This window comes from Salarias fasciatus, chromosome 5 (genome assembly GCF_902148845.1).
Source record: "Salarias fasciatus chromosome 5, fSalaFa1.1, whole genome shotgun sequence".
NCBI lineage: Eukaryota > Metazoa > Chordata > Actinopteri > Blenniiformes > Blenniidae > Salarias > Salarias fasciatus.
This window is the reverse complement of record NC_043749.1, coordinates 2087020-2110644: the sequence shown is the minus strand read 5'-3', so window position 1 is coordinate 2110644 and position 23625 is coordinate 2087020. Positions and strand designations below refer to the sequence as shown.

Below are 23625 nucleotides of genomic sequence, written 5' to 3'. Positions count from 1 at the left end.
TGACTGACTGTGACGGAATTAACATCGTAAGTGTTGTGGCTAAACTGATGCCTTTCACAGAGAGTGCAAGCGAATCGCCAGCAGATTCAGAAGGCAGGGAATTCCCCAGTTATTTGACATATTCCACCTCCCACAACGAATGGGAAAAAGTTCATAAGGACTGGTTTATACAGTATATAGCAGCTCAAAAAAGGCCTTGTTTTGCCTACCATGCTTGCTGTTCTCCTTTGAAGCATAGAAAAAGTCAACCAGTGCACTAAATTCCATAGATGGGATGAAAACATCAAATATAAAACACGCTTTATGAAAGAATCCCAGGACCTTAAATACAATGGTAAATACTATTCATTTAAAGCGACACTGAGGAATTTTCAGTTTTCGTTGATTTTGGCGGCGCCAGTGGACAAAAGCGGTAGTGTTTTGCCTGAAGGAATACCACAGTTCCCATGAGGACTAGCGCGTGACATCGTAAAATGCTGCTGGCATGCTGTCGGACTGAACTCGCCTACATTTGTTTCCAGTGGCTGTGTGAAGGACGGATAGCGACGAGGTAATGAATCTAATGGTGGCTAAACAATGTTATATCGTGATGTGACGCATGCTGTAAAGCAGTCCGCACATGTGGAGTGTTTTAGTGTGCAGGGTTCCTACCACCCTCCTCACAGTTGCATCTAGCGTTATCTTGTCCTGGGCCACAGGCAAAACTGTAAGCTGGCCTGGTTGTACTGACCACTGATCAACAACAGTATCGTAACACTGCAGAGCTGTATTACTGTTACTGAGCTTAGTTTAAAAAAAAAGATTTTTTTATATTTTCCCAAAAAAAAAGCCAATGATGCGAGATCAAGATTCCTGACATCATGTCTGTAGTTATTTTACAACATTTGTTTGCAATCTCTTCTCCTTGTGACAGTCACATTTGAATTTATGTGCTTTGAAGTTTGTGGGAATTCTGCAGTGGCAAATTTCATCTCTTAAAAAAGTCTATTGTTCAAACCAGCAGCTGAATGCTTTGATGTGGATTGTTGTCTCCTTCAAAAGCTTCACGGATCAAATCCACTTTTCTAACACTACAATCTCTTGATTTCATTGTTTTTGATATATATTTAACTCCACTAATAGAAAAGGCAGCAAAAGCAGCCCTTCAGCATGATGATACTTCCACCGTGCTTCACAGCAAGTAGAAAGGGTGTTTGTTGGGCTAATTATAATTTCTGGGGTAATACTGAAAAAAAAAAAAAATTAAAAAGCAACATTGGTTTTATGTATCACTTCAATATTTTTGTTCAACATCGATCTTATCTTGGAATATGTTCAATTTTATCCTAATTGATTCTACTCTTTAGGTTTCATGATTCAGTTGGTCATACATCACAATTCAGATTTATATGATTCTATTTCCCTCATGGGGATTATGCATCCCCGTCTCGGCTCCTCGTGTGGCTGCGCAGTCAGTTTGCATCCCGGTTGATGCCAGTTTTCCATACCTGGGGTCATTTTGCTTCCCTTAACGCACCTTGGAGGTCATTGTGATACCGATGACTATTTAATGTTCTTCTGCAGTCCCTTTGTGTTTGCTTGTGCTCACTTTATGTCACACTATCATTGTACTGACTGTTAAGTAAAGTTGACTTCACACTGACACTGCGTTCACGCAAATCTGCTCAATCTCATTAATTTACTGAACGGATTTAAAAAAAAGGATTAGAAAAAAAAAACACTTCAGAGACATTAGATGCAACTGTTGTGGTAACAGATAATGCGGCTAATATTCAAACAGACAAAGTAAAGGTTCAGGCTTGAAAAAGAACAAAGAGGTGTGCGCACATACACATACACACACACACACAGACACAGACACACACACTTACAGGGGAGCCATTTTCTTTGAGGGCAGCTGGAGCCTCCCGCGGGCTGACTGCGCCGCAGTTCTGAAGGAGAAGACAAAGGAAGAAACAGTCTTTATTGATAATCATTAATAACTCAGATCCAGCGATCAACCGCAGGAAAACTGCAGAATAATGGAATTATGCACAAAAGGACACTGTGGTTTTAGTTTTGCCCTCCACAAGCTGCTGGGGGAAAATCAGAGCTGGTTATTGTCAGTGCTTTTTTTTTTTTTTTAATCGAGCACCAGAATGAAGGATGACGAGAGCGGAGAGCAAAGAGAGTCTGCGAGCTGTTGCACCAAATAATCAGCCAAGTGATGATGAAACACTCTGAGGAGGTGGCTGAGGGTGGTGCAATGAGGAAGCCACTGAAAATCCATCAGAGGTTCCAGATGAAGTGCGAAATACCCAAACTCCTCTTGGAGGTTGTGACTGACGTCATCTAGCAGAGATGAGAGGAGTTTGCAATAAGGACTAAGTTCCAGGTGTAAATGAGGCAGATAACCTGCTTAAGATCAAAAATCAGCTTCAGCGTTTACAGAATTACTAGTCACACTTCATCCTGCTGCCTGGTTGATAGATTTCACGTATATAGAGCCATTCCTTCAAATCAACAATCCCCAAAGCACTTCACTCTATTAATCACACGCGAACAATCACACGTGCACTCAAACACAGATGCAGCAGCTGGCGTGCAAAGTGTCAATCCGTCCACCGGGAGCGATTTGGCGTTCAGTGTCTCGTTCAAGGACACTTCGACATGTGGACGGGTGTCGCTGTGGAAGTCCAGAGGAACGTCTTCAGACTGTCTGGTGGCCATGAGGTGACGGTGCTTTAACATGTGTATGAAATCCCTGATCTGAGACCTCATGTACCCCTTTTTCCACCAAGCTGGATCCCAGGACAGTTTGGAGCCAGAACCTGACTTAGCAGCTGTTCTTTCTTAGCATCAAATCTTTGCTGGAGCGAAGCACCAGCCGGATGGAGGAGGGGTTATCACGGACAACGAGAGTGTGTGTCGATACTTTGACTATTGCAACATGGACGCTACAAAAAGCAGCGGTGGACTGAGTCTTGCAGAGCCAGGAACAGCTGAGCTCTGCCCTCGCTGCTGTGTGAGATTCCGAATGGCCGAGCGTTGCTGGATAAACTACTGCGTATGCAGTGATGTACTGACGTTAGTGACGACGCGCTTGCTTGGTTCCTTCTCAATGGAAAAGAAACCGGTCCTGAGGCAGTGCCAGATTGGAACTAACTAGGCTCTGAATCAGCACCTGGTTCTTCTTCGTGGAAAAACAGTGATTGGTAATCTTCAACGGAATGTTGGCTTTCATCAATATTCTTTATGACAGGGAGGATGTGGAGAAGAACTATTTACTATGGCCGTGGTGCGCGTGCACAGTGGCAGCGTTTTTAAAAATGTTCCATTTGCTGCCAAACGGAAACAGATGGATTCAGAGTGTTTCCAAAAAGTGCTGTTTCCATAAAGTTGTGTTTTCAGTGAAAACGACGTCCAAAGGCTGAAGAAATAGTGGTTTAGAGAAGCAACAGGCTTTTTTTTCCTTCATAAGTCCATGCTAATAAGACAAACTACGGCTGGAAGAGGCCACAGCACTAAAATCAGATTGAGCCTTTATAACGCAGAGCTGTCAAATCCAAGCAGCTTTTCCAACTCATTCATCCTGCTTAGTAACAGTATCCTGCAGAAAGAGTCTGCTGTCAGTTTTTCTTTCCTCCCTTCGCTCCTCTCATTCAGGTCAGATGTGTGAAATCTCTTTCTGATTACAGACACGGAGCGGTCAGGAGATCTTGTGATGGATTTTGGATGCATGAAGCGCTCAGCATACAGGAGAAATCTATACTGCTGTTCACACAGTGAGGAACAATTTATTCCAATCTGAAAATACTTTAAAAAAAAAAGAAAAAAAACCTTTGGAGGTCTCCACAGTCAGAGATGGTTGGATTGACGATGATTGAAAAGGTAAATGGACTTCACATATATAGAATGTCTTCAACACTTCAGCAGTGTAAAAACATCTTACTCTGTAGGTCACATTCACACACTGAAACACACACACTGCTCTGCAAGGCGCCCCACCTTCACTGGAAATTTCTGGGCTCCGGTGTCTTGCCAAATGACAATAACATAAAAAAAACAAAAACAAAGAGATGAGAGATCAAACCACCAACTGAGCCACATCCATCTTCTAATCCTCTTAATCCAGTTTAGAGTCGCAGGGTACTGAAGGCAATCCCAGCTAACAATGGACAAAGGCAGAAGACATCCTGGACACGTCACCAGCCCATCACAGAGGCAGAAATCCACGTCTACGGCCAATTTAGGGGTCACCATTACTTTCACCTGCATGTTTCTGAACTGTGGGAGGGAAGTGGAGAAAGCCCAGGCTGCTGAGGGTTAGCATGCAGAGCTCACACAGAAAGGCCAGGGTTCAAACCCATGACCTTCTTGTTATGAGGCAACAGTGGCAACTATAGCCACAACATAACTCCTCTCACAACATTTTTTTTTTTTTCTGTGACTGATCTCTTTAAATCCATACAAATGACAGTATAGACTCCAAAATGTGGATCGAATGCGTGCTCTTCCAATCAAAGTCTGCATTCGATGCAGACTTCTGCTCAGCCGAGCTCCTTGTTGCTGAAATGTGGGACACAAAGAGCTGCGGTTGACGAAACGTCCATGAAAGCAGAGCCGGAGTCGAGCAGGCAGCAGCTCTGTGGCGACACCGAGGCACAGCCATCCGACGGGGACATGTCGCCCCCTGCTGGCTGCCCGCCTGGGCTCTTCATCTGCCCACAACATGACGTCATCCCCTCACACTGCACACACACGCGCACACACACACACACGGCACTGTGGCGCTACACAATACTCTGACATCTTCCAAAATTTGACTCAACGCTGATCCGACACTTCAAAGCTCCCCCCATTACATCTGCGCCCGGGTTCATCCACACCATTAGCTGAGCCGCTCAGGAGCCCGGCCATGATTACATTTTAATCAGGCACCTGTGGGACAGCCAGCCTGCACTCAAATCTCTGCCTCGGGAGATGAATGGGATTCGCACCTGCTTTCATCAGCCTCATTAATACACTGTCAATACTTTAATCACCCCGTAATGACGCTATTATGTCACCTTGTACAGGGGATATGGCCGTCGTGTCAGTGGAGCCGAGTGAAGAAAACACTTCTCCCCGTCATCAGGACCCCAGAGCGGGTGAAAATGGGGAATTCTTCACCGCGAGTCGATTTCATGGATGACTGATGGAATTGATCCTGTGACGAGTGTTGTCCTCATTTCCTCTCTCTCTGTCCCGCAGTACTCACACCCGAGTGTCAGCACTTGAAGATGAAATATGGCGTCCAAGTTAAATGCTAACTTCAAACCTGAAACTGATTCAAAACCACTGAAATATCGTGACTGAGGAGGTTATGAGAAAATACACTTTATATCCATCTGTATAATCGGGACTGCAGTAAGAATAAGAAGAGCTTTTTTGTATTTGTTTACAAATCGGGTCCAAATTAAAAAATGCATTCAAACATCATCAGATGAAGATTTCAAATTAGATTGATACAATCAAATTTATAAACTGACATTAAAAGCTTTCTAAATTTCTTGATGTAGAAGATACAACCGATAACGGCAGTATGGCCCTCAGATGTGTCTGACAGCATGTTGGAAATCACACAGATTAACCCCATACGAGATATTACACTAAGTTAAAATCATCAATATGCTTTTTGTTCAGGAGATATCTCCACAAAAACATGATCTGTGGAACATTCTGGGACATTAAAATCCCAATTCCTGAATGCATGAGAGCACATTAACCTTTTGATAAGAAATGCATGTGGAGAATACCGTCATTTTGAAGAACACTACAGGACAGGTTTAGGTTAATGTGAAGCTTAAATTAGGTTTTCATAAAGATGTGTTTTTTTTTTTTTTGGGGGGGGGGGGGGGATTTGTTAGTTCTACAATCCCTCTAAAGCTTTTGAAGTCAACACAAATGTTCTATTTGACCATGAAGTTATCCTCAAAGTTGGGCATAATGGATATTACCTATTTGGACCTGCATCAGATTTTACACTAAGTTGTCGTAATTCATTGGACTCATGGGGAAGAATTTTATTTTTATCACAAAAACGAGTCCTATGAAATATTCTGGTAAAACCTGAATCCTTGGTTTTGGATGTAGGAGTGAAAACTAACCTTTTGAAATGCAATGACAAAGGAAAATGCCATTACTTTGAGCGATGCCGTGACAGTTTTATGCAAAGCACGTTAACTTTACCAGGACTTTTAAGAGGGAAATATCAAGGTGTGGGTGGGTGGGAGGATGTCAGTGACATCGAGATTGTGACTTTAAAGGAAATGTGCAAGAATACTGTGGAAAAAAGATGGGGATGAACCTGAAGACAGCTGTGAAGACAAAACCTGGGATGACAGTGTCTCAACCTGGAGGCACAGACAGCGAGAAAATGACATCTCTGTGATATTTCTGAGGGAAATACGATCTGACAAAGCATTTTCTGTCGCGTCATCGGAAGCTTGGACTTTGACAACAATCTAACTGCTTCACCTTCCAGTTGGTATCAACTTTCTGCTCGAACCTTCACTCCCTGCGGGCCTTAAACACACATCGTTTCCACCCGAGTGCCACAAACCTTCAGCAGGTCGAAGACAAAGCTTCATGAAACTGTCACAAACACAAAGCTTCCATTCAAATAACACCTGACAGATTTCATCATCGTCTCCATCCTTCATCACAAAGGAGAGGATCACACTTTTCTTCACATCTTCACACATTATTTCAATGAGCATAACCGTATCATGAAGCGTTAATGAAGCAAAGTTTATGAAGACTGACGCTCAGCTGGCGGAGTGGCTCGTCCTCTGATCAGAAGATAAAATGAGCAGCAGTGAGGAAAAAAGCAACAAAAAAAAAAAGGTAGAATACTAAAATTCTCTTGCATTACTGCACAAGAAAATTTTGATCGGTGGTTTGACCAATGGCATTACAGCTCCGACAGAGCAGTACACCACCTGAGCTCAGCTTTTCAATCATGGAAAGGACCAATCTAATCAGATAAAATGTTTACATGATGCCAGTTTAATCAGATTACTAATGCACCCACAGTTTCTGATAAGCATCGAATTCTGGGATCGTCCTTGAGTCTCAACTGTTTCTGCGCTGTGATGAAAATTGATGTGAATCCTGGACGACAGTGGGCTGTGACACTTCTCCATACAGTCAGTCATTCTGCAGCGAAGGTTACCGTCGTCACTCTGATTTATAGTCCGCTCCTCCTGACTGATTTACGATTTCACGCGGCATCATGAGAATACTGATGGTGCAGCACTGCAGTTTCTGGAAGGTGGAATTAACTCAAATAACCTTATGAGCAGTTTGAAATCAAACGCTTGGTTTTAAACAACAAATCTAATCAGTCCAATGTAACCAAAACTCTCCATTTACAAGACTTATTTCTCTGTTATTGTCCAGTAAAGAAGTGTACTTGAGAACTTTAGTTCCTCATACTCTCTGGGCCCATTGTTCCATCTCCAATCCAAGAGGGGCGCTCAGCGTAGTTACCATGGCGATTCACCCGTTAAGAAGTGAACCAGCATCCGAGAACAGAAAACCCAGGGTTGACCCTGAAGTTCCATCAATAAGAGGAAATCCTGCTTTGTAGTACAGGCCTCTGGTTCCCAGTGATCTCTGGTGCTCAGACCGCCGGGGTTAAACTCCCTGAAACTAGAGCTTCCTGGCTGACCATTTTTATCCTTCGCACCATTTCAATCGTTAGGCTGACCATCAAAACTGCAGAAGGTCCTGTTTGAGTCCAATTGAGCCTCTAAGGTACATTTTAATTGACAACCTCAAGGTGTTTTTCAGATTAAATCAAGCTCAAAAAAAGGGACAAACATGACAACAAGCCAGAGCGCACACTGCTGGGGTGGAGGGGAGGCAGATCCCTCGATGAGAGCCACAGATTTCCCTGGAGCTGCGTTTTAACGCGTCAGCCTCGGATCCTCCCTGAGTTTTCACTGATAGCTGAAACCTGTGTTTGTAATAAAGTTGTGAAGCGTTGTCTCTCTTTGTGTGAAGTTGTAGAAGTTGCCTCTGGCCAACAGCTGCAGCCTGACTAAAGATGGTGAATAAAGGCGGCCGGCAGCCGTGCGTCTTCACTGACGGACTGAAGGGAGACAGTTACACTTGCAGTTGTGACACTTCCAATTTCTGCAATCTGGAACTAACTGAAATTCAGCTGATCGCTCTCTTAATGCTGCGATTATTCCACATGTCAAAATTTTGCATCCTGACACACGCTGGCAACAGGCAAACTGAAAAATCTATTGATTTATGGGATTTGTCAGTATGAATGCTTAGCCGATAGCTGTGACTCTACAGATACATTTGATGCCAGTTGCTGGTGTTAATATTTCAGCCATGTATCTCTGTGGACACATTTTCTTGTTTTTCTTGAACCAGGGCAGATTATAATATTCTGATTTCATGGAAATCAGTGCCAGTGACACATTTGTTGTTAATTTGATCACTCAGTCTGTCCAATGAAAACTGTCAACATCAAATTCTCACTTTAAAATCAATAGTTTTGATTTGTGTCACCTGTAAAATGTAGCTTCCTAGTTTGAGATGAAAGCCCAGTTTACGCGACATCAGCAAAAATGTTGAACTTTTCTAACATTTCAGGTGTCCATTTGCATGACTTTGGTGCTCGGAGATCCTGAAAACGCAATGATTCCATCTTGGTGAAAACAGGAGAAAATGTAAATTTTCTGAAGCGCTGCTCCTGTGCATGTCCACCACGTCTGTAGGACATGCTTCTTTCGCACATGTAAGAGTAGACTGACAACAGCAATCCAACTTTATCAAATGCCCTTCCTAATGTCAATATAGTTAATGTTTACAGTGTATTATTCACTGTGTGCATGTGTACGTTAATTACAAAAGCAGCGTCAACTTGTGGCCTGGCTTGCCAACTACATATTTTTCAAATTTTGCACTCTTTGGTGAAATGAAAACTAATGATGTGTTTTCAAGTTAAACATTGTAGAAATGAGTCTTAAAACACGTAGTTTCTGATACAACAAGAACATCTTGACAATCTCAGAGACCTCAGATCTCCAACAGGCTTTTCCTAAATGTCCCAGCTCTGCCTACAGGCCATAAACAGTGAAGCCCTCTGCTGCCGCTGTACCTGAGGTGAGACATTCAGTGCGTGGGGGTGGACCTCCGAGCCGTTGGTTTGCGTTTCCGTCCTGCTGTCGCCCCTCTTCAGCCGGTGGGCCATGCTCACAGCTCCAGGGTCTTTCTTTGCCACGGGGGGCTGCGAAGCACAAACAGGAAGCTTAGGTTAAACGACAAGAAGAGACATCGACACCTCAAAGGCGTGCGAAGACCCATCCAAACACGTCAATCGGTTCTACTGGGTCTGAAACATGCAGATGATGATGATGAAATGGAGAACTGAAAGAAAAGCCAAATTACCAGCGGTTAACATTTCCTGCAAAGACAACTCAAACATTTAGAAAAAAACTCAAGAGAAAGAAACAAAAAGTCCAACGGAAATAAACCAGCATGTGGCCAATGAACCAAATCCAGCCGGGAGGGGAGCAGGGGTCCGATGGGTGATGATGAAGATGAAGCACCGCACTGATCCGTCTACCTCGTAAAGCAGTCCCTCCTCTGGAAGCTTGTCCTCCATGGGAGACTTGTCTCTGGAACCCATCAGCCGTGCGGAGTAGAACCTGGAGGTCTCCTCGAAGTCTTCGCGGGCCACCTCGGACTGCCGCTCCCGCTCGCCCAGCTCCGACCCGCCCTTAGCAAAGTCCTCCACGCCGGAGTGGAGGTCCGTGATGACGGTGAAGTCCACCTCGGCCTCCAGGCTGGACGTGGAGCTGACCGTCATGCTGGAGCACTTGCGCTCGATGCCCAGGTGGCTTTCCCTCATGGAGGCCAGCGTGTCGCGCTCCTGCTCCTCCTCCAGGGCGGCGCCGGGCTGAGGCCTCCGCTCCCCGAGCTCCTTCTGGTGCAGGTACAGACACAGACTCAGCATGTGTGTCTTCATGACCTGCAGCTGCCGTGCATGCTGGGATTGATAAAAGGCTCCAAGCTCAAGCCAAAGCGGAGGCTTGTCAAGCAGAAGTTCACTTCTCTCCACAACTACAGACAGGAAGAGAACCAACACCGGCTTTGCTAACCTGGCAACCCACGAATCCTGACCCCGCCACTATGAACATGTTTAAAATAACCAGGTGGATCAGGGCTACTCAGCCCAGGTATTATAAAGGTTTTTATACTACGTTGACTTGGTTCAGTTATGTTATTCAAACACCATGACCAAGGAGACAGTAAATCTTGTCTAAAATTCAGCGAAAACGACGCTCATCTTGTACAACCCAGAGCCGATGGAGCCTCTACTCATCCATGGAGGAGTTATTTAGTCCTGAGTTATTGGAGCTCATCATATTGTGGAATTGTGTGACTCAACAGTGTTAAAGATGTAGCAACAATATTATGGTTGGTCTTCCTCTGTGAAATTACAGTATGTATACTGTCCATATAGAGTGTAACCTTCCCTCACCTACAGTCAGGTGGGATCGTCTCCTCTACCCCAGTTACTCGAGGATACATGGAGATGTAGTGTATATAGTGTTAGCAATAGTCAACCATTTCAAAGCCACTCATTCAGTTCAGTCACTGGATCAAGACAGAAAAGCAAAATGTGAAAAATCTATTGTCGAGACGGAGGGTCAACAGCAACGAGGAGAAACACGTACCACTATCCCATCAATAGAATTATACTGGTACAGATACTATTATACAATATGTTATGTTATTGACATAAAATAGACCCTAAATGCGTCCTGAACCCATAAGATATGTTTGATATGACTGTTATTTTAGTAGTTTTTGCACTCATTGCTTTGGATCAGGTATGTTGTCACTACGGTTCAGAGACATGAAGTTACTTAAAATGGTTTAAGTTAATCAAAAGCCAGGAGAAAAACCAGTTTCAGTCTGTCAGGAGTCATAAAGCAGATCGGTCATGACTGACAAATGTAATGAAGGTGTGTTTGAATACAAATGAACAACCTTGAAATCTGCAAACGGCTCTTCGTATATGGCAGGAGTGGAAACGGGCTCCTGCAGGGGGGAAGCAGAGGAAAGAGCAGACAGAGCACCCCAGGGTTAGCAAACACACACACACACACACAGACAGAAACACACAGGAAGTGCTAACAGCAGCCTTCAGCTGGAAGCCTGAAAATTTGCGCTCAGTCAGCAAAAACACTTCGGTTCAGACCTAAACTGGTTGTGCTGATTAATCAAAGCCCAAAAACGGGCGAAATGTAATTTTATTTAAAAAACTGAGGCACAAATCATTTGACTCCTGTGTGAAAATGACAGTGTCACAAAACAACACATGGAATTCAGGAATGTAGTGAGATCGCACTGCTGGTGTATCGGGTCACGTCTGGACCCGGTGTCTGAGGGACCCGGGTTTGAAGCCCGCACATCCTCGATTAATATCGTATCCCACTACCGTACTACAGCTCAGGAGATTTTATGATTTGAGGACCTCCTCTGAAAAAAGCACCTATCTGGTGCACTATTTTATGTGTTCACTGTTCATCTTTAACAGCAGCTGGGTGGTCCTTCGGTTCGGAACCCTGGAGGACACAGCATTCTTAATTCCAACAAATGTTTGATGGATCAGATCAGAGGACACTCTCCCCTTCTTCACCTCGATCATTAACCTCCGCATTGTGTTCCTGTGAGATTTCTGCTAAGCATGGCTGAGTTCTAATCATTTGTCGTTGCAGTGATGAACTGTGGACAGAGACGATGAGAAATGTTCATGAGTCTATTGCAGTGATGAAAAAAAACCTCATGAAAGATGAAGAGCACTCTGTTTCTACAGCTGCTCTCTGTCATGCAAACGTTCTTCACTTTCCTCCACTAATGTGCTATTTTGTGGAGTGAACGATTATTCACGACTAGTGTTATTTGTATGTACATCATTCCATCATCCATATGAACCCACTAACGTTTACTTCCCTTTCTAAAAAAAAGCTCAACATCTTTTAACATTGCAAAAATCACCATCTCAATCTTTTACAAAAGCAATGTGAATTAAAAAGAGAATATCTTTTAAATAAGCACCAGCATTTCTTGAAGTCAACAATCTTTGAATTATCTCTAATTACACATCAGGCTCCAATGATTTGCACATCATTTTATCATTTAAATAAATGTAGAAATTTGTCTGGAGTTGAGTTTGTTGCCAGCAAACCAGCATTTTTTTCAATTTCTCTTTTAATTGGCTGGTAACATTAACCAAAGTTTAGGTGTGAAATTCAGCCAAACCCTTTCAAAACCCATCGGCTCCATTCAGATCCACTGTGGCCCAAATGGATTCAGGCACAAATTTCACATCTTAAGCACAACTTTCACAGCAGAAGCGCACAGCAGTACAGTTCAGGGGACAGAAAAGAGGTGAGCTTACTGAAACAAAAACAACATCCACAGCTATTTGTTGTAATTAGAAGAGGCGGGACGGGAGAATCATGCAGTTCGTATAATGAGCAGGTTTTCAGCACATCGCCAGCCACTCATCGACCGGCTGAGAAAGTGTTGCAATGCTACGCACGCTGAATTTCAACAGCCTGGTGTCCAAATACTGTGGGATAATGATGTTAACAGTCCAATGAAAAGGTGTCGGGCTTCGTTTCAAAGCCCGTCAAAACCACTGTGCGAGTGGATTCCACGTGTTTGGAGGAGCCTCTAATATTTTCCCACACTCCTCAGGTTCAATGGCGTCTTGATGTGATTGTCACTCGCACACCGAGAGCTACGCAACACCTCCTCTCATGCCCGTTTAATCCAATGTATGCAAGAGCTCGACTCAGATGAAAAGGTGGGAAATGATGAAAGCTGCCACGTCTATTCAATTCAAATTCCTTTCATTCCGGTGCCAAACACGTGCAAGCCCCCAATGATACCAACAGTGAAATGAAAGCAGCAAATCTGACTGTGTCAGGCACTGAGCTGTGGTGTCTGGCTGCTCGCTGCCTGCTGGGGTTCAACCTTTGGAGAAATTAACGTGCGAAGGTAGAGCTGAAAGAAATAAGCGCTTGATTTAGATTTATCACCACCCATATGAAGAAAAAGGAAAGCTTTCATATATTCTCTCTCTCTGCTTCATCACTTCCTTGTTGATTCTCAATCGTTCAGCGAAAACCAATTCTACACTCCATTTGTCTGTAATTTTGGGAGATAATAGCTCTAACAAAGAAATGGGTGGCAGTGCATTCCACTCTGGCTCACATTATTTAATTTGCTACGTTGATATGCAGCGAATTGTTTTGTATTTCTAGTTTGAAAAACCAGAAGACGATCAGAGCCATGAGAATACGCGAGCCTCTCTTTACTTTCGTGATAAGGGGGAAGGAAATTTGAAGCTTGAAAACCAAAAATCCGACGGGCAGAACACACAAGATATTAGTCCTCAGTAGACGCTCACAGCCAGTGTTGAGCTATAACAGATTTGCCAGACAGTGTGACATGTTTGGGACAGTGGGAGGTAGGAGCTGCTGCATGTGGAAAATGTCCAAACATTCTGACATTTTTCGTTATTTATTTGGCCACGAGACAGAGCAGAGGCACCGCTCCATCTGCTCTTCATACAGGAAGGGACGGGTAAAGATGGATGAGTGTTTCAAGTCACTGAAAACGGAGAAAGAAAGAAAAATGGCGTGCGAGTCGGTCTGAAGCTCATGCGATGTGTTGCTTCCAATGACTGAATGGCAGAAGCCGAGGAGAGTTACCGAGAGTCTCTTCTTGGCTGCGTCCAGACTCGGCTCCCTGCCAGCGTTCCGGCTGTTCCGCAGTATCAGCCCCGACTCCCGCGCCTTCTGGGTCTTCACGGGCGGAGCAGGGGGAGCCATTTTGGGAAGTGCAGAAATCTTTGGCCCGAATGACTGACTATCTGCGGACCCTCTGCTGGACTGCCAGCTGTCCTCTGGATGATCTAGTTTGGCCTCGTGGTCTGCTCCGAGCGTCGGGTGAAAGGAGGAGACGTCGGTCCAGTTGAGGTCCGACGACGCCTCCGGAGAACCGACTGACCAGCGGTACTCTCTTCTGAGGACCCGGGTAGGCTCGTCCGGTCCCGTCCGGTCCCTTTCGTCCTTGCACGCGACGCTCTTCGACCTCTCCGGCTTGAGAGGAACGATCCTGGTGATTTCCGACTGGTACCCGCTGCCTGACAGTCGGTGGAAGGACGTCCTCTGGCCTCTGTCGCCCAGAAAGCCCTCCACATCCTCTCCACCGGAGCTGCTGATCCTTCTCTCGTGTGTCCGGACCTGTCGAAGTTTTACCTCCGCTAGCTCTTTGTTGTCAATAAGCCCCTTACCTCGCACCTTCATTCCACACTCTCCCTTCACACCCGATAATGAACTATCATGGTCTATCTTTCCAGGTCCGTTTACTGAGCCTAAATCGATATCTTCTTTCCCGACATAGATCACTTTCCTCTTCACCTGCTCTGCTTCATGAGTAGAGACCTCCCTGCTCTCTCCTCCAGCTGTGTCCTCTTGTTTGTTGTCTTTATAGCTCCTGACAGACTGATCCTTTCCTAATCCCTGATCATCTTTCATCATCACCACTGGGGGCGACTCGCAATGATTTCCACTTTTGGAAGTTTTTTCCGGGCTGTTGTCTGAGTCTGAGCCCTCATTCTCTTCCTCTGTTGAATCACTGCTTCTCCTGTAGGTGAGCTCTGCCGGCATTCCCAGGTTTAGGCTCTGGGGTCTTCTCTTTTTCCTGGGTTTTGAAGCAGTGCGTTCCTTCATCTGGCGTGAGCCTGGAGCCACGTCGTTGTTCGCCTCGGGGTCTGATGCTTGCATCGGTTTACTCTGAGATCTCTCTTGAAACGAGTCGGCAGTCTCGGATAATTGAACCACAAAACTCCGAGGCTCGGCGCCTCCGTCTGCCTCTCTGGACGATCTTGTTGATGCAATTTCATCAATATGGCTTTTCATTACCTTTCGGTCATACCCTGTAAACTCTTTATGTATCATCTTGGTAACGTCCACCTCTTTTTCCAGCACCTTTTTCTCCCATGACGAATCGGATACAAGAGATTTGTTCTTTTCTTCTGCCTTCCAGTCATGGTCATGTTGATAAGGCTCTTGTTTTTCAATCAATACCCATTCCTCAGAGCCCTACATGTTGGTATAGATTAAACACAGTTAGACATGCCAAGTACTGCGGTTGCAAAAAAAGAAATCAACACAAACAACTCAAACACAGAGAAGGAACATACAGCCCCTATCTTACTTCCATCATAATGTCTTAAATAAATCGGTATGGGATGAAATGTCAGGTGTTACATTCTCGTCTTCACATAATGTTAAGTAATTCTTCAACAGTACAATGAAGACGAGCTTTGAATTCATGTACTGTGTTCTCCTGAGTGCAGAATCTGGTTGACCTTCATCGGTAGGATGCCTTTAAACTTTCATTATAATTTACCTGAAATGGTACGAGTACCACAAGTTTCACAGGAGAAATGAGCCAAGAAGAAATCTGAAGCCCCATTTAAACGTTTTCAAGTGAAAAAAGAAACTTGAAACAGCCTATCTGCTGTTTTCAAGTAAACCGATATCATTTTCAAAATGTTACCATTTAAATACAGACCTACTCTGAAATGAAAACAATATGCTTTCACTTGCAGCATCATGTAAACAGGGTCTACGATATATATGTTATTTGACAGAATACCAAAAAACATTGATGATTTGTCAAAATGTCAAATCCTATAAGTCGTGCCCCCGACTCTGTTAATAAATTAGCTGTTAGGCCAATCAAAATAGAAACAGAAGCATGCAAATCCACCTGTGTGAGCAGTTTTACATCAGTAAAATAGGGCCCGAAGTTTACAAAATTCAGTTCCTCATGAACAACAAATAAGTGAAAGAGAGTAGGAAGAGAGAAAGATGCAACCTCAGGAGAAGTCACCAAAGTCTTCTGGACGAAACCTTCAACAGTCAGGCTGTTGACGGGATCCTTTCCTGCCGCTCGGCCCACCAACTGGCCGACACGAGGCAGAGGAGAGAGTTCAGAAGAGAAGGAAGAGCAGCTGTTAGAGCACAGCGAGGAAGGAAATTCAAAACACGTACAATTTGAAGCAAAAGAGAGAAGACAGAGAAGGAAAAAGCACTGGCGGTGCTTAAATGACTCATTCTGCAGAAACTTTTTAATGAAGTTCAGAGCAAGAAACAAGCGCTCCCTCTGTACCTGACAGACACCAAATCCACGTAAGCAAATCAGAATTCATTTGCAATGCAAATGTTTGTTCCATGACTACATCAAAGAGCTCCAGTCCCACTGAACCTCTTGGAAACAGTCGAGAGCTGTGAGACTCTTCCCCGCTCTCAACTGTCGCTCAAACGGAATAATACGCCTCCCATTCCTCTGCCTCCTTCTGTGGAACGAGGCACACAGCAGATTACATTTTCTGCCGCAGACAACATTTGACATTCTGGGGCCATAATCTGATTGTGCCAGACAGCAGATGAGAGATTGTCTGAAGGCAACTCAGGCAAAGGCAAACCTATCCTATCTGCAGACTCCAATCTCCTCATCAAAAGCCCAATTACCAAAATGTGATCAAAGCTGGAGAGATGTTCTGATGTGGCATCGAGGGGAAAAAAACTGTCACTGTGAAGCAATCAAGGATAGAACAACGAAAAAAAAAAAGGGATTTATGATTATTTCTCAAGTACCTCACATTGAGTAAATCCCTAAAACATCTTCAATCTAATCTCATAAAGATGCTTCTTTATCTGCCACTTGTCAGTCATCTCCGAGCCCCCCGCCCCCGTCGGAATGATCCTGCTGCACAACACACTTCATTATGTGTCTTAAAAATAAACCAGAAGAGATACCTGCAGGGAAACCAATATTTACCCCCAGTAATCATGCTCATTTACTCATTTCTTTCCTTTCTCACAGTTAAATACAGACAGGATTCAAAAACAAAAAAGCTTGAAACACATAAAAATTGGGGTCTCTTGATTCCATCAGAGGTCGATGTTACAGGAGACCTTGAGCATATTGGACTTTGAGGTTCTCCATACCCACACCGCCCAACCTGCCCCTCCACTCACAGCTTTTTTCTCGGGCGTGCCCGTCGGGGAGGTCGCCGACAGGCGCTTCTCGCGGTTCATCAGCTTGCTGTTGGGCTCCCTCAGCGCTCGCTTCAGCTCGTTGATGCTCGCCTGGTGCTTGAGCAAGACGTCCTGCGACTTGTCCAGGAACTGGGAGGACGAAGGAGAACAAACACAGCAGCGTTATCATATTTTCACTCATCTTTCTACTCATCTACACGACAACGGAGGTCAGAGCCGCTGAAAGAGCAACGTTTTGAAAAAAAGCTGGTGAGAAAACGTCATTTTCACTTTAAATGTTGTGTAAAAAGGGCCTGAATAAACTTCACGCTGTGGATCAGAAACAACTTTACTACTGCTGATGAAGAAACATAACATTAAGGATGCTGGGAGGGAAAAAAAAAAACAAAAACAAAAAGCAGGCCCAATCAGTGCGCTCACTTAATGAAGAAAGCAATATGAAATACCTATTAGCTTCAAACACTAATTAAAATTCTGCATTTAATTTGTTTCTTTTTAATGAAAACAGTCTGCGGTGGAAGATGTTAATTAGAGAGCCACGTCTCGCCACAGCTACTTCGCTGTAGTGAGACGCCGCACTTGTTACTGTTCCAGTCAGTTCACACGTTTGAGCACAGGTTCACACATTCGGAGCCTGCCATCAAGGTTCAATATGTTACATTCAGGCAGCGCTGCCTGTGTGAATGGGCTGTCAGTGGAGAATCGCTGCGGCGTTGGACTAAAGGCAGCAGTTCCAGGTCGATTCAGGAACAGTGAGAATAAGGAAGGTGGCTCATTACTGGAAACAGCTGTCTTCGTATGGGTTTTTAAGAGTTTGAGCAGATTCAGGCTGCAGCCGCCAAGAGCTGCTTCTTTCTTCTGGTGCTGCAAGGCTGAGCCGACTACAGCTCGCTGGTTTGGTTTATCTTCATGTTAACAATGCTGGATTTATACTTTATACTGATGTGAGGGTCCAATTTTAGGATTTTTCATCGGTAAATACAAACACAAAAAGCTCAAGTTGGTCGACATCAACCTGCACTTTAACATCACTATCACAAAGTGTCTTACTTAATACTTTATTTAGGCTCCATGTACTCAGTTTTCAAGTCAAAACGGAAAACAGTCAGAACCAATATTCTCAAAATGCTGCATTAGGTACATTTCAGAACCTATTTTGGTCTTGAGACTCTTGTCTAGTTATGTATTTGGCCTCATGCTTTAATTCATTTTTGAGTGTCTTACAGTAAAAATATTGAGCATTTTACTTTTAAAACAAATATATCAGACTGTTTTTGGTTCAAGGTCCACCTAAAGCACAATTTAAATTCAAGTTTTTTGACAATTTCCGATGTTTCCATTAGATTTAGTGCAAAAATTTCTAAATACTGTAAAAGTAGATGTCTAAAAATGATTTGCAGCACGGTCAGAGTATCTTGGATGCTAACGCTTCGTCACTAGAGATTTATTTGCTGTTTTAATTGATTCCTTGGCTCAGTTGTCAGCATTATGTCCACTGATTCCTCACACACTGTGAACCCTGCAGCGGGATGGATTTGGCCAACGGACGCTCCTGTTTTAAAACAACTGCTACAAATCAGCGAGTACACCTGAAGCACATTCATCCCAACTAATACAGGGAAGAGGAATTAAATGCAGCTTCAAGTGTCTGTCAAGTTAATATGAGACTTGAGGAGGGTTTCGTCTTTAAGCGTGGAATTCCCTCATCGTGTTATCGCTCCACTGAAGGTCAACAGGGAGACGGGAACGTCTTTCATTAAAACTAAAGGAGAACCACTTGATTGCTCCGTCTCAGACTGCTGATATAATAAATATTTTGCAGTGCCAGGCACTCTGACTGTTGATTTTCAGGAGATTTTACCACACTTAAGAGGGACTTTAATGAAGGACTTGTTATGCAAATATAATGGCAATTGTTTTTGCTTTTTTTCTGCTCTTCCCGTCGCTTTCCCACCACTGGACAGTCACTCATGCACTAAATTCACTTAATAATGAAGAGCTGTTTACAGTAGAGCCCTGGAGACCTGCCGGCAGATGTTTCAAATCTGTAATATTTGACAATATATGAGAATTATGGATGCAACGAAAGCACTTTTTAAAGGATGAGTACTAAGCTTCAGCTACTTCATCCATCCGAGTACTTATTAAATACCATCAAGCCTAATTCATACTCCATACACAAACGATGCACGAGGGCGAAGCATTGCCAGCTTGCTGCTAATGAGTGTATCAGACATGTTTTAGTTATGTGTAGCGTGTAGCATTGGGGTGTTGTGTACAGAATGCCGGTATCGGTACGTCCATCATGTAAACATCTGTTTTGACTGATCCAGGCTGATCTCCATGCTCTGAGCGCTGCTGCACTGAAAGCAGAGAGGGCGGCGAGTACCTCCTGTTTGTGGCGAGGCGTGGCCTCCTGGTCCAACTGAGCGAGCAGAGTTGGTTCAGGAGAAACGGGGTCGGGGAGGGTAAAGAGTGCAGGGTCAAAGGTCAGATGCGAGCAGGCAGGCAGGCAGGCAGGCAGACACACTGAAAGCACAGACTGGACGGAGCGAGGCCTCGTGACACCGAGCAGAAGAGCAACAGACATCAGAGACCGTGTGGGGAACCGCTCAGCAGACAGACAGGAACTGAACCAACTGATTTCTCCTCATTGGACCAATCACTGTCAAGTTCTTGCCGGGATGTTTAACCGTGACAGGTAAGTCCAACCCCCCCCTCCTCTTTACGTCGTTGACAGCTACAGTTACAGAGACAAACTCAAAGGAGGACGGACACTTCCAGTGTGACGGATTCACAAAGGGAACCGCAGCGGCTGAGCCGAGGCGGCGTGCAGACTGACAGAACAGACAAGAGACCAAATCACCAGACGCTCAATACCTCATATTTACTGTCAACTGGTGACCCAGCCTCCTCCTTACGGCCGGCGAGGGTTAAAGAGTGGAAACAGATAGAAGCATGTTAGCATCTGAGTTAAGAGGTGCAAAGCCGTTAGCGGGACTGAGCGGCAGAGTGAAGAGTTAGTGAAAGCTGAGAAAGTGTCGGAGGAGTCCGTCCTACCATGATGTCCTTCTTCCTGCTGGGAGTCACGTTCCCGTCCTGGTCTCTGCTGAGGTGTGCGTCCGGGTCCTGGCCCTGGTCCTGGTCCAGGTCCCGGTCCTCCTCGTCCTGCTCCATGCTGGGCTCCAGCTCCGTCTCCTGCTCGTCCACCGACGGGCTGCGGAGGCGGCGCTGCTCGCTGACGCTGCGGTGGGACAGGCCGTCGTGGTTCTCGCACATGGACGACACCGGCCGAGAGAACTCTGCCGATCCAGAAGACCCCGGTCCCGTTACCAGGAAGCCTCTTTACCGATTCGGATTCCCTCGAAAACATTCCCAGCCGCAGCGCTCACCTCCGTCCAGGCTCCGGGACAGCAGGTACCTCTTGCTGGTGGAGCGCTCGAAGTGCGGGGCGGGCCGGTCGATGAGAGCGCTGGCCTGCCGGGTCTGAGCCTGCGTCCTCCCGCTGTAGCGGAACTTGGAACCCATCACCAGGAAGCCTTTGGGAGGCGGCTCCGGACACACCAGGCTGCGGAGGTTCACACAGCACGGCCGTCGCTCAGGCATCCGCGTTTGGAAATCCACATTAACTTTCACATATTCACACACTTTAATTTAGGATTCTAAAACTTGGAATCCTAAAGGACGCCAGGAGACACGAGCTTTCAGAGAGCAGCTGTCTGAACTGCTGAGTGATTTAAAGTGAAACATCTCTCTCCTTGTTCGTACAGGAGAGTGTGAGCTTCGCTGTGCAGGATGATGGATGACAGACGGAGGCTTTCACTTTCATTCACTCAAAAGATTTGTACAAGGTCTACAGGATAACCGCTCAAACATGCAATATGATGATGTGGAGCAGGATTTTAAATCGGCAGCTACGTTTCACCTCCAGAGGGCCGGACTCTTATAGTGCCATAATAACCTTCAAATTTAACTGAAGTTTCTCTTTGTTGTGGCGCAGAGTAAAAATAAGGAACATAAAGACAGTTAATTAACAATTAAGCTTCTCAATGCAAAATACAGTCAAATGTCCAAAAATACCTTCTGCTATAGTTGTTGCATTATGGGTATTTTTATGAAAAGCATTTTTTTGGGGGGGATTTTTCTGCTTTTGATGGAAAATAAAGTGAAATACAGCAGGGTTCCACGCTGACCTGCAGAGAAATGAATGGAAGCATTTATTGTAGTTCAGTCAGTCTGTAGTGGAATTTCCACTCAGAATGTTCTAAGCGACAGTAAATTTGTGAAATGTGGTGCATTTATATGTTGCTCTCACCAAAACATCAGATCTTCAGAGTTCAAGTGGACAATTTTCCAGTATCTGATGTGAAAAAGCTAAAAATGAGAATTGATTTCACACATTTTAAGCTCTCAGAATGGAAAGCATGAGGTTTTATTTCAGTATGTGAAACATAAGGCCCGTGAGCTAAAACTGGCCCTCCAGAGGATCCCATCTATTCTGCCCGTTATTGGAGCTTTCTTCCTATTTTGACAGTAAGTTACAGTTTATGTCTAACCAATTCTGACCTTTTTGTATCAAGGAGTTTAAGGTTCTGCCTCTTTCAATATCTGAATTCTTTCTGACTGAAACTTGGTTTTCCTGAGAAAGTCATTTTAAAGCAGAAATCCTGAGAATAACCCGCTGGAATAAACCGGTAGTAGGATGTGACAAGCTGATGTCAAAGCGAGCGCTCCAGGAAGATTCCTATTTAAGGAGACGAGATGAGAGGTTTGCCTCGAATCCTTCATGCTAAAGCTGACTTTTCCTCCACGGCTGCCTGAAGTGAGCAGCTTTAACATGCAGGCTGCGCGCAGCTTCATCATTCAGCGCCTGTCTGGATGCTCCTCCTGCAGAGACCGATCAGTATTCATCGCGCTCGCAGCTCAGCTGGCAAACTTAACGTGTGCGTCTGCGATGAAGCCGCGCACGTGGAAGCGCTCGGCTCGAACCCGTCCGAGCGCGGGCGGCGGGATCGATTCTTACCGGAAGAAGGTGTGATGCTCGATGCAGACCTTCCACAGCCTCTTGGCAGCTCTGTGGTTGGGAAGCTTGAAGCCGATGGTGCTTTCGAACTGTTCGTACTGCAGGAAAGCAGAGAGGAGGAGAAATCTGAAGCCACTGAAACAGACTGCAGCAGGGGTGTTCAACCTGCGGCTCTGGAGCCACATGCCGCTCTTCAGCTCCTCTGCAGCGGCTATAAAAAACGGGTATTAATAATGTCAAATTACATATTTTTTTTGTTTTTGCTGATAATTAGCATAAACAAACTATTTTGGTAGAAAACCATAAAAACTTCTTTGTGTCATGAAGGCTGAAGATCCTTTATCTTCAGATGTCCAAGTCAAAGATATAAAATTATTTAGCTAAAAAAAGAAAAAAATGAAAAAGCATTTGCTGACTGGTGTAGCAGTCCTGCATCAGATGGAGATCAGAGCTGAGGAGGACAACGGCCAGTGGAAAATCTATTCCATGGCTCTATATTTACACTCTGTGGCTGCAGCTGCAGCGGGGCTGTTAAAGGGACTCTTTATTTGGCTCCATCACAGGCTCACTGTGTCACCGGACTCTTCGAGGGGCTGCAGCGCCGTACGGCGCAGCGTGGGGGCGCCGACACAGGACCCTGCCAGGAGGCGGAGATCTGAGACTTAACACATCAAACTCGAGGTCAATCGCCAAGAGAAAGGTACGCCATGCTGTCCTAATCAGGGAAAGGACAACTTATTATAACGTCTCCCAACCCATCAAACCTCCGCGCTGTTTACATGACAATGTTTTCAAGTGAAAATGCAAAACTTTTGTTGTGTTTTGGGTGAAGCATAGTCCCAAGGTGGCAATTTTCAAAAAAGCTCCATTGAAACCGCTGTAAACAGCGAGTTATTTTAGTCGCTGGGTTCAACCGTACTACTTGTTAGCATTACTGGATTAAGATCTTATACTTTTCACTGAAGTGAGGGGCCAATTTTAAGATTTTAAAAGGCTAATTACAATTGTTAAACACAAAAAGTTAATGTTGGTCAGCACTAAACTCCATATTAACGTCACTTCAACAAGTTTTTTTTTTTTGTTTTGTTTTTTTAACTTGTTACTTTATTTAGGCCCTGTTCATGCAACGTTTGAATGAAAACAAAACTATCGTCATGCTTTGGGAGTCCGTCTAGACGACAACGGTGCCACTGAAAACAACTTTCTGAAACACTTTGATTTCCTCTTCATGGAAATGTTTCCAGTCTTCTGAAACACTAATACAAATTCACTGCCACAGCCGTAGTGAGGTTCTTCTGCACACGCAAGAGTAGATGGACAATACGAACGATGTTTTCCTCCGGAGCGTCGTGACTCTCAGACGGCTGTGGTTCAGTGGGGAGAGCGGTCGTCCTACAATCGGGAGGTTGTGAGTTTGATTCCTGTCTCCATGTTGAAGTGTCCTTGGGCAAGACACTGAACCCT

General features: G+C 44.8%; 1 protein-coding gene across 4 annotated transcripts in view; it reads right to left on the bottom strand.

The window, feature by feature from the left end:
- Positions 1-23625, bottom strand: part of LOC115388156 (band 4.1-like protein 1) — a 45144-nt gene that overhangs the window by 3537 nt on the left and 17982 nt on the right. Inside the window, exons 8-19 of one of the 4 annotated variants that reach the window (XM_030091103.1) lie at positions 22162-22259; positions 20531-20706; positions 20199-20440; positions 20019-20054; positions 19528-19563; positions 17118-17267; positions 15952-16038; positions 13776-15170; positions 11041-11091; positions 9611-9970; positions 9143-9271; positions 1866-1931 (exon numbers count right to left, since the gene is read on the bottom strand). In XM_030091103.1, the coding sequence (XP_029946963.1) occupies positions 1866-1931; positions 9143-9271; positions 9611-9970; positions 11041-11091; positions 13776-15170; positions 15952-16038; positions 17118-17267; positions 19528-19563; positions 20019-20054; positions 20199-20440; positions 20531-20706; positions 22162-22259 (2826 nt within the window). The remainder of the gene's footprint in view (positions 1-1865; positions 1932-9142; positions 9272-9610; positions 9971-11040; positions 11092-13775; positions 15171-15951; positions 16039-17117; positions 17268-19527; positions 19564-20018; positions 20055-20198; positions 20441-20530; positions 20707-22161; positions 22260-23625) is intronic. The other 3 variants (XM_030091102.1, XM_030091104.1, XM_030091105.1) reach the window with 3 other exon arrangements.